The sequence below is a fragment of the Drosophila busckii genome, chromosome 2R, assembly GCF_011750605.1.
Source record: "Drosophila busckii strain San Diego stock center, stock number 13000-0081.31 chromosome 2R, ASM1175060v1, whole genome shotgun sequence".
Taxonomy (NCBI): Eukaryota; Metazoa; Arthropoda; class Insecta; order Diptera; family Drosophilidae; genus Drosophila; species Drosophila busckii.
This window is the reverse complement of record NC_046605.1, coordinates 565973-575180: the sequence shown is the minus strand read 5'-3', so window position 1 is coordinate 575180 and position 9208 is coordinate 565973. Positions and strand designations below refer to the sequence as shown.

Below are 9208 nucleotides of genomic sequence, written 5' to 3'. Positions count from 1 at the left end.
TGGCTGTTATCTTGCTCTGCCTACTGGTGGTGAGTAGCGAGTATCCTTTAAGTCGAAGCATTCACCATCCCCCGATTGCCCTTAGACTGCGCTCTTGGGCTCAAAGGTAAATTGTCATGATAAGGAGCGCATACGTGAGGATCATATACACTTCTGCTGCAAGCATCCCGACGGTCACAACGATGTCACTGAGAAGTGCGCCAAGCAAACCAACTTCAAGCTGCCATCACCTAAGGAGGAGGCACCCGAGGATGTCACTGTGGATGAGGTGATGGATGCCACTTGCTGGGCCAAATGTGTTTTTGATAATTACAAGTTCCTGAAGAACGATACACTCGACATGCAGGCGGTGCGCAATCACTACAAGACCGTCCATAAACTCGATCCCGAGTATGAGTCGGAAATGATTGCTGCCTTCGATCAATGCCACTCCAAGGGTAAGTAGTTCTAGTCCCTGGCCCTGTCCTTCTGTTAATTGACTACTTGTAGCGGAAAAAGCCACATCCGACTTTCTAGAGAATCCCTTGATGAAAGCCTTTGCTGTGCAGAAGGTCAATAGTTGCAAGCCCATCTCGGCTATCATCTTGTCTTGCGTCATCTATCACTTCTTCCATAGTTGCCCCAGAAATCGCTGGTCCAATACTACAGAGTGTGTGGAGACGCTAGATTTTGCCACAAGGTGCAAAGATATTCTTCAGACCATGTGATGTTCAGTGTCCTGCAAAACTTAAACCTTTTAATAGTACATTTTAATATTTTCAAGCGTAATAAATGAATAATGAAATAAACTTAATACAAATGAAGAAGATTTTTCCAGTTAATGATAATTTTAAATTAGTCAGCTGCTTATAACGTGGCTATATGTGCATATATCTTTATATAAGTGCCGCTGCAAGTTCAGAATAAGAAAAATGTTCAGCTTTGCATATAATTTTATTTAGTTGAATTTGTATTTTTACAATTAGCAAGCTCTTAATTTATCTGTGAATTTTAAACTTGGAATATGTCTGAGCGGTATTAAACGTTTTTAATAAATTTCAGATTAATTAGGCGCAACTGAATACTGCCTGAAGCACTCAAATGAAAATGTGAATTGCGAAATCAACAACAACAACAGCAACAACAACAACAATGTAACCCCTAATGAGCGTCATGGCAACCTCAACGCGTTTGTGGGGGCGGAGAGTTCGATTTTAGATGTCAGCCACTGGAACAGTCATTAAATTAAGTGTCCAACATTTCAAAGTCCATTATGGCGGCACGATCTTTAGCTGAGCTCTGCCCTATAAATAGCTCAGCGTGCTTGCCAGCTTGAAAGAGTTGTCAACATGTGGATAAATAGTATATACCTGGCTGTTATCTTGCTCTGCCTACTGGTGGTGAGTAGCGAGTAACCCTTAAGTCGAAGCATTCATCAAACTCCGTTTGTCCTTAGACTACGCTCTCAGGCTCAAGGGTGAATTGTCATGATAAAGAACGCATACGTGAGGATCATATACACTTGTGTTGCAAGCATCCCGACGGTCACAACGTTATCACTGAAACGTGCGCCAAGCAAACCAAATTCAATCTGCCATCGTCCAAGGAGGAGGCACCGGAGGATCTTGCTGCGGGAGATGTGATGAATGGCACTTGCTGGGCCAAATGTGTTTTCGACAATTACAAGTTCCTGAACCACGACGCACTCGACATGCAGGTGGTGCGCAATCACTACAAGACCTTTCATCAACTCGATCCCGAATATGAATCGGAAATGATTGCCGCCTTCGATCAATGCCACTCCAAGGGTAAGTAGTCTTAATCCCTGGCCATGTCCTTCTGTTAATTGACTACTTGCAGCGGAAAAAGCCATATCCGACTTTCTATCGACGCGCGTGTTGTCCTATACTATTGGAAAGATCCATAATTGCAAGCCCATGGCGGCTATCATTTTGTCTTGCGTCATCTTTCACTTCTTTCATAGTTGCCCGAGAAGTCGCTGGTCCAATACTACAGAGTGCATGGAGACGCTAGATTTTGCCAAAAAGTGCAAGCGTGTTCTACAGACCATGTGAAGATCAGTGTCCCAGCATTCTAATAATTGTAAGCGTGATAAATAAGTGATGAAATAAACTTAATGCATATAAAAAAGATCTAAGCAGTGCTTGAAAATCTATAATAGGCCATATGCTGTATTTATTTTAAGATTAAAATCTGAGATTTTTCATTGTTAAATTGTAATTTTTGAATTGATTGGAATTGAAATATGTCTTTAGCATAATTAAATCAATAAAGCAAGGTACGGACTTATATAGAGAAGGAGCTGTGGTCAGTAATTTACAGGGTAGCGAGCGAATCCTTACACTGTTTGCTAAATTCCAAGGTTTGTTGGCACTCAGGAGTCTTCGCCCAACGATTAGCTGGACAATTGTGGAAGAAGTCACGAATCACACAGGCCAGAATAACAGAGGGCTTTGGGTCGCAGTGTTCCTTATTGGAATGAATAAATAATTGAGAGAACTGTGCTGCACTGTCCTCGCCTGTTAATGGAAAACAAATAGAGTTGGGAGAATTAGGTAGCTATAGAACAAATGCTTACTCTTGCCATGACAATGATCAAAGGCGTTGATCATTTCCTTGGCATACTCGGCATCAGCGGCATACGTTTGTTGGAAGTGCTTGCGTACAGCAGCCATGTCCAGGCTATTGGATGACATAAAGTGCAGGTCCTTAAAGACACACTGAGCAAAGCAAGTGCCGGCTATGGCACGGTCAGCTGTGAGATCAATCAGGGACTGTTCCTTGTCATTGGGCAGCTTGAAGTGATGCTTCTTGGCGCAATTGGCGATGAGCTCGTTGTGTCCATCGGGATGTTTGCAGCATAAATGGATGTGATCCTCATTTATGGTCTCCGTTGTATTGCAGTCTATCTGAATTGCAAAGGAGTGCTGCGAAAAATAATAAATAAGTTAATTCACTGTGTTTTAAGCTTGGACAAAAAGCTTACCCAAAACAGATAAGCAAACAGTATAAACATTTCACGCTGCATTTTGCCTCAGATTGTGGAATCTGAATATGATCCAGTTGGTGTGCTTTATATATCGTACTTAACGCTAAGCAAATTAGTTTAAACGATTAAGTATTCATAATTGTAATCTTTGCGTATCATTAACTAACTATTACACAATTTATTCTACTAATGCGTTACATTTAATTAAGCAAACAAATTAGAAAAACATTTGAGCCAAGCGAAAAGTTATAAAACCAAGCGATAAAAGCAATTCATATCAGAATAACTCGATTAGTGCTATGTACAACAGCAATTGCAAGCTATTTTGTTTACTGTTCTGTACAGCCGTTCTTTTCGGACAGGTTTTGCCGCAGGACTCTGAGGAGTCAGCAGAAGTCAAGCCCAGCGCAAGCACAGATGGAGCATTGACCGCAGAGACTTGCAGCACAGAGGTGAGCCAACAGACAGCGAAGAATTATAATGTACTTAATCTCTTACTTTTGCCAGCGTGCTGGTTGCTGCTCCACGATGTTTTTAGGACCCACGGATTCTTTATTAAAGTGCTATGCAATACACTCTAGCAAAATGCCAGCCAGCGGGGACAAAGATACGGCTAAAACACTTTCGTTTTTGTCGGTGGGTTGACCTTAAGCTCAAGTTGATTTATTCATCTCCATCACACTCTCCATCTCCATCTTTTTGATTTAGTGCTTTGTCGAGTGCCTCTATAAGCAGCGTAAGTATATAGGCAAGAACGACTCAATAAACATGAAGATGGTTAAGCTCGATGCCGCGCAACTATACAAGGATCGTCCTAAGGAGAAGGAGTATTATATAAGAATGTTTGAGTATTGTCGTAAGGATGGTAGGTTATGATTTTTTTTTTTTTTGCCACACTGCAGACTCACAGTTTTATATATTTACCCAGCTATGCCGATGTACAACTCCATGAAGAACAGTCCGGGTGCTAAAGCCCTGCTGAGAAATGCGTGCAGACCTTTTCTGATGTTTGTATATCTTTGTCAAGCGGAGTACCACACCAAACATGAGTGCCCCTATTTCCGCTGGGAGGGCTCCTCTAAGGCGGGCAATAAGGAGTCCTGTGCGGCGGACAGGGCCAAGTGCTATGGTATTGATGGGCTTAAAGTGCCTAAAGATTTATAAATCAGAACTATTATTAAAAAATACTACACTAAAATATATACAATAAAAAGTTGACAGAGTTTAAACAAATGACAGGAGAGTTTGTTGTCCGCCGCGCTACCCGAGATGACATCAAGCCCATATGCACGCTGATCAGTGCCGGCGATGTGAAATGGTTTGGTAACAAGCGGCCCAAGTACGGGGCCAAAAAAGCCTTGATGCAAAGCTATCAGACTCATCGTTTCGTTGTGGTGCTCAAACATGCGGTTGACAATGAGCTCTTGGCTTACGGCGAGTTTCGTAATTACCCTGCACTAGGACCGTTGCCAGGGGATAGCTGGATGGACTGGCTATTGGGAAAATATTGGTAGCTCTCTTTCATTCCCATGCATTCAATGTTAGAATCAAAGCTTAATAGACAAGTGTACGCAGCATTAACATACCCATCAGCTGGCTCAATACGCTCTTCTTTAACTTTTGCACCTACAAAAGCGCACATCCGGAGGTTTTGCTGGCGCTGGTGCGTGAGTTGTTCTACATAGAGAATCGCATTTGGTATTTGCTAACCGTACGCATGCCAGAAGTGAAAGGTAACTTTTACTATGCTGAGTCCTTCGACGATCTCGAGAAATACGCGAATGTCCTATATCCACGAGAGTTTAGCATTACGTCCAATACGAACACCCAGTCGGTCTATGTCATTCCACGCTTCCAGTTGCTGCCAAAGATTAGTTATCGCAAGGCTCTGTAAGTCATCCAACCGCATGTTTGCACTTAATTTGCCATCACCATTTACATTAAATTTATATTTACATACGATGATCATTTGCCAATCAGAACGAAACGTAAACATAAGCAAGCTTGTCGATTATCTGTGGCTTGTTTACATAACCTTAACTTTAACAGAGTATTGCGCTTTGCAACACTCAAAATGTGCTAATTTAAAATCGAGCTCCATGCGAATGGTGGGAATGGCAGAAAAAAGCATAGCTTATGTTTCGTTCTGATTGTCCAATAGATCGTAAGATGTTAATTGTAAATGTAAATTAAATGTAATACTAATACACGTTTGCCATAGCGCCGAAGATAATGACGACATTATCGATATACATTCGTTGGAGATGCCGGAACTGCGAGCTAAGCTCGGTGACTACTATATAGCCGAGGAGCTGCTGCGTCAGGATGACGACGCCAAGAAAAACTACTTGATTGTCGTTGAGCTGGAGAACGAATGTCAGGAGTCGGAAACTGCAGGCTTTATGTGGCTGACGTCGGATATTGACATACGCTTTTATGTGCGCAACTATGAGCTGGAGACATTTGGTAATCTGCTAAAGTTCATAAGTGACAAGCCATACGCTTTTGAAGAGATACTTGTATCGTAAGCTTCTTTCTGACTCTACTCCAGCTGCTTTACTAGAATAATGCTTTACAGTTCTGTGGATCCTAAGGCTCAGGCAAGTCTCTTTACAAACGAGGCAATAGACGATTTGTATGCGGAAACCATAATTGGTGGAGTTCAGCGCAACGACAGCGGCACCAGGTGAGTAACATAAGCCCAAAAATTGCTTTAACCGCTCGACCTACTTCTCCTTCTTTAGCGTGGCTAGCGTCAGCAAAATGAAGGTCAGCTCCATACACGGCACTATTGTGGACGAGGCTTTTTCGGGCGGCTCAAATAAATTTTACATGCGTGAAGCGCTCTTTTTGAAATTCCAGTATATATTTGAAAGTAGGTGTCCCTAAAGCCATCGTGCTCACCCATAGTGCTCACCAGAGTATCTTGCCCGCAGCGCTGCTGACTATCAATTACTACATAAGCGAGAAGAACAAGTTAATTAACCTTTTTTATAATGTGAAAACTAAATCTGACCAACATGATAGTTTCTTGGAGCAGGCATCGAATGTCTTCATACTTAAGTACATTAGCGTGGACCAAAAGTTTCCCATTGAGCGTATCTTCAGTTGCATCTGTGCTATGTTTAGCGTGTTTCCGGAGCGCGATTATTGCATGATGACAATGCCCAAGACAGCAAAATCGGTGCGCAGTCAAGAAGAGGTGCTCAAATATTTTATGGCAAGTTCACGCACTTTTCTAAAACGTTATTACGCTTAAAAGCGTATCTTTTTAGCCCGTGGCCCAACGCCCCAGCGAAGAAACCAATCTGGAAGATGTTTATATAACACATCGCAGCACCATATTTGGTGAAATCAGGTAAGCTCAACTTATGGTCAGCTCAACTTTATTTCAGAGTGTGCCTTCAGCTTGTATAAATTGGAAGCTAATGACGTAGAGACTGTACAGGATCTAATTCTGGGTGGCAGCACCCAGATGACGAGCAGCTTTCTATACCCAGATAGCAGTTTCTCCTATTCGTCCAAGGTCAATGCTTATGCCGACATTGAGCACGAGTTAAATGTGCTCAATCTGATAATGACAGATGTGTTGAACAATGACGACACCGAGTATTTTGCCTTCACCATACGCTGTGGTAACTCAACCAAACTAGCCCAGGAGAATACCATCATCGGCTTTGTTTTCCTCAGACCTTATAATTGTCATCATGAGTTACTTCACCACTATCACCTGCCCAATTTTGACCATCATTTAAAGTTTCATCGCGCAGAGATCTTATCGCTGAAATTGCATCCGCTCTTCCACATTAGCAGCGATGTCATATTTCGTGAGCTGGCGAAGAACACGAATTACTTTGATTTTTATTTCATAACCTCGCGTGAGGTAGGTGCTTCGTTTTCACTTATTTTCCACCACTGACCTTTCAACATTACAGAAAGAATGCTTATCCAACGATTTGAAGACAATGATGATGCTCATTGAGCCCAGAGCCCTTAAAAGGAGCCTATGCTTAGGTGTAAAGCACACTGAGGTTCCTTCGGTACTAAAACTGCCACAGCGGGATTATATGTGCGATCATTTAATTGTGTATCGTCATAAGTTGAATCCCTCAAAGTGGTTTGTCAACAACAAGCGCCTGGTCATCATTGGCTTTACAAATGAGAGCAAGGCCTTCTTGCGGCAGCTGCTCTTCCAGTGGAATAGCAAGGAGTAAGTAAGCTATGTGCTATGAAAAAATACTTATACGCCCCTACCCCGTTCAGCCATCGGAACTCGGAGGTATATAACTGCCTGCCTCGTTTACAGGTTACCGTAATAGCAAGGCCAGGTTTGGTAGAAGCGGACTACGACAGCAAGTTTGAGTGCCCCTACTGTGAGGACAAACGCTTCTGCTACGTGTTTTACCAAAACTCGCCTTGCTATGTACGTGACGTGGTTTACCGCATGGATCTACGCAACTATGTGCATTTTGTAGTTGGACACGTGAACTATATAAACAGGTAAGCTAACAAAATTGATTTCATCATCCACACATACACTCTCTATCTCTCTTTCTCTTTATTTGGTAGAGAAGAGAAGTACGTAAAGATTAATCAAAGCTGTGAGATCCATTACGACACGCTGCTGTTGATGAACTCCAGGAGCTACGGTGTATCAAATGAAGCATTGTTCGTGGATGAAAGGAAGCGTCTGCCTTCGAACTTTGTGGTGATCAACGATCGCATAGACAAGATAATGCTGTTCTACAAAATTCGGGTGCTGTTGGAAGAGATCAAGCGCAGCTATTTGTTGCTGATCTACGGCGCTAACCTGCAAACTTTCGAGTGCATTGCCTTTCTGCTCTCCCACGGCATTGATCCGACGCGCCTGGTGCTGGTATTGCCACATATTACTACAGGCATCGAAGCTGAAGAGAAACTCAGCAACCCCTACATAGATAAGAACTTGCAAATGATTATTGAGGATATGCTGATTGATAGTGGGGTCAAAATTCATAGGGATATGAATTTTTCTCATTGGATTCAAGGTGGCATGGTTAATTTCATAATGGAAGTGGTTTTCCACAGCTTTCCCCAAAAAGTCGAGTACTGTTTTGATTGTGATATATTCATATCCTTTGAAGAGGGTCACATGGATCAAAAAGTCAAGGACTGTAGGTAAGCCCTTAGCTAAAACTATTTGGTATTTATGCTTTTGCTATACACAGGGCTAACTGACTCGGATATTAAGTTAAATAACCGTAAAGTGCAAGTGGATAAAAATTTTAGAACCAACGATCCCGACATCTATGCGGTGGGCAAATTCATAGAAATCGTGGGCGAGCCTGCGCTGAATCATCAATACAAGTATACAAGTGAAAGGGAAACAGCCAGCAAGGTGTGTTGAAAACAAAGGATTGGATATTATTTATAATTAATACAATTTCATTACAGTTGATGTACATACTTGGATTGGCAGATAGCGACACGCCCTTTGAGTACAAGTACTCGCAGCCCGCTTTTTTCCAGGCCCTTTTACCGTTGGATTATATTATAACCAAGGTCACAATGCCACGGCGTTACTTGGCCACCCATTTTACCAGCTGTTTCAACTGTGCCATGACCACTTATTGGCAGAACAACTTCTGCCGAATTGGACTAACGCCCAAGAAGATAGTCGATGAAATTGTAGTGGTTTCCAAACAGGTATTTGATGTTCCAAACCCAGGGAAAACTTCAACTTATGTTCTGTACGCTTACTAGAAAAGGCGCTTTGATTTCCTGGAGTTTTTCTGCGGCAAGCACGAGTCCATGCTAAATAATTTGAGTATACGGTATAAAGCAGGAACTATTAAATGCTTGCTGTGCTTTCTGGAAGAGCCTTGGACAGAGCTGCTAACACATGACGACTTTGACGAACTTCAGGCGAGGAATCATATGTTGCTTCGCCCCATGATTATATCTATGCAACAGGTAAATCAGACATTGCTTAAGCACGCACTATTTCCTACAAGAGCTCGCTACTCTAGGCTAGAACAAGCTCTGGGGAAAGAGAAAGTACCTATTCCGATGCCGATTTTCTATCGGTGAATCAACGCGTTCTGGAGCATAATGTGTTAAATTTTTTGCGCAAGCATCGACGAGAGTTTCAACATGAGTTTGCTCTGCCTGAGGACTATAAGAAAATTAAACTAAATAAGCGCTGAGTGATTGGGTCATTGACAGAAAATTGAAAAGAAT

The 9208-nt window shown here is 42.3% G+C and overlaps 5 protein-coding genes across 8 annotated transcripts; 4 read left to right on the top strand and 1 right to left on the bottom strand.

The window, feature by feature from the left end:
* Positions 1-5: 5 nt before the first annotated feature.
* LOC108595959 (general odorant-binding protein 66-like) lies at positions 6-707 on the top strand (the record flags this gene model as incomplete). The annotated part of the gene is made up of 3 exons (XM_017981246.2): positions 6-29; positions 86-437; positions 490-707. Coding segments are annotated over 3 exons (594 nt in total), but the record flags the coding sequence as incomplete, so codon positions are not given.
* A 621-nt stretch (positions 708-1328) lies between these two features.
* Positions 1329-2054, top strand: LOC108594898. Its single transcript, XM_017980035.2, has 3 exons — positions 1329-1379; positions 1436-1787; positions 1840-2054. Exons 1-3 carry the CDS (start codon positions 1329-1331, stop codon positions 2052-2054), a joined length of 618 nt encoding a protein of 205 aa, XP_017835524.2.
* On the bottom strand, positions 1654-3992 carry LOC108596129 (general odorant-binding protein 68). 3 transcript variants are annotated; one of them, XM_017981593.2, is made up of 6 exons: positions 3914-3992; positions 3488-3803; positions 2987-3092; positions 2579-2927; positions 2343-2519; positions 1654-2073 (listed from the first exon to the last, which is right to left on the bottom strand). In XM_017981593.2, coding segments are annotated over exons 3-6 (570 nt in total). In that variant the 5' UTR covers positions 3029-3092; positions 3488-3803; positions 3914-3992; the 3' UTR covers positions 1654-2071. The 3 variants fall into 3 exon arrangements, with proteins under 3 accessions (XP_017837082.1, XP_017837081.1, XP_033150957.1); XM_017981592.2 differs by lacking the exon at positions 1654-2073 and having other exon boundaries at positions 2268-2519; XM_033295066.1 differs by lacking the exon at positions 1654-2073 and having other exon boundaries at positions 2268-2519; positions 3898-3978.
* LOC108596128 lies at positions 3227-4200 on the top strand. Its single transcript, XM_017981591.1, has 4 exons — positions 3227-3441; positions 3497-3625; positions 3698-3854; positions 3918-4200. Exons 1-4 carry the CDS (start codon positions 3289-3291, stop codon positions 4151-4153), a joined length of 675 nt encoding a protein of 224 aa, XP_017837080.1. The 5' UTR covers positions 3227-3288; the 3' UTR covers positions 4154-4200.
* On the top strand, positions 4171-9197 carry LOC108596125 (cilia- and flagella-associated protein 61). 2 transcript variants are annotated; one of them, XM_017981586.2, is made up of 15 exons: positions 4178-4499; positions 4565-4879; positions 5211-5513; positions 5568-5675; positions 5734-5864; positions 5926-6209; positions 6265-6347; positions 6398-6872; positions 6925-7199; positions 7253-7489; positions 7559-8142; positions 8197-8366; positions 8423-8674; positions 8732-8941; positions 8998-9197. In XM_017981586.2, exons 1-15 carry the CDS (start codon positions 4222-4224, stop codon positions 9172-9174), a joined length of 3882 nt encoding a protein of 1293 aa, XP_017837075.1. In that variant the 5' UTR covers positions 4178-4221; the 3' UTR covers positions 9175-9197. The 2 variants fall into 2 exon arrangements, with proteins under 2 accessions (XP_017837077.1, XP_017837075.1); XM_017981588.2 differs by lacking the exons at positions 6925-7199; positions 7253-7489; positions 7559-8142; ... (2 more) ...; positions 8732-8941; positions 8998-9197 and having other exon boundaries at positions 4171-4499; positions 6398-6624; positions 6680-6832.
* The last annotated feature ends 11 nt before the right edge of the window (positions 9198-9208 follow it).

Coding starts and splice junctions, on each gene's coding strand:
- LOC108594898 (XM_017980035.2), top strand. CDS start 1,329: ATGTGGATAAATAGTATATACCTGGCTGTTATCTTGCTCTGCCTACTG. Junction 1,380..1,435: donor TCTTGCTCTGCCTACTGGTG/GTGAGTAGCGAG, acceptor GTTTGTCCTTAG/ACTACGCTCTCAGGCTCAAG. Junction 1,788..1,839: donor CGATCAATGCCACTCCAAGG/GTAAGTAGTCTT, acceptor GACTACTTGCAG/CGGAAAAAGCCATATCCGAC.
- LOC108596129 (XM_017981592.2), bottom strand. CDS start 3,028: ATGCAGCGTGAAATGTTTATACTGTTTGCTTATCTGTTTTGG. Junction 2,928..2,986: donor TGTTTGCTTATCTGTTTTGG/GTAAGCTTTTTG, acceptor TATTTTTCGCAG/CACTCCTTTGCAATTCAGAT. Junction 2,520..2,578: donor TGATCATTGTCATGGCAAGA/GTAAGCATTTGT, acceptor TTCCATTAACAG/GCGAGGACAGTGCAGCACAG.
- LOC108596128 (XM_017981591.1), top strand. CDS start 3,289: ATGTACAACAGCAATTGCAAGCTATTTTGTTTACTGTTCTGTACAGCC. Junction 3,626..3,697: donor AAACACTTTCGTTTTTGTCG/GTGGGTTGACCT, acceptor TTTTTGATTTAG/TGCTTTGTCGAGTGCCTCTA. Junction 3,855..3,917: donor TGAGTATTGTCGTAAGGATG/GTAGGTTATGAT, acceptor ATATTTACCCAG/CTATGCCGATGTACAACTCC.
- LOC108596125 (XM_017981586.2), top strand. CDS start 4,222: ATGACAGGAGAGTTTGTTGTCCGCCGCGCTACCCGAGATGACATCAAG. Junction 5,514..5,567: donor TTTGAAGAGATACTTGTATC/GTAAGCTTCTTT, acceptor AATGCTTTACAG/TTCTGTGGATCCTAAGGCTC. Junction 5,865..5,925: donor ATTCCAGTATATATTTGAAA/GTAGGTGTCCCT, acceptor TCTTGCCCGCAG/CGCTGCTGACTATCAATTAC.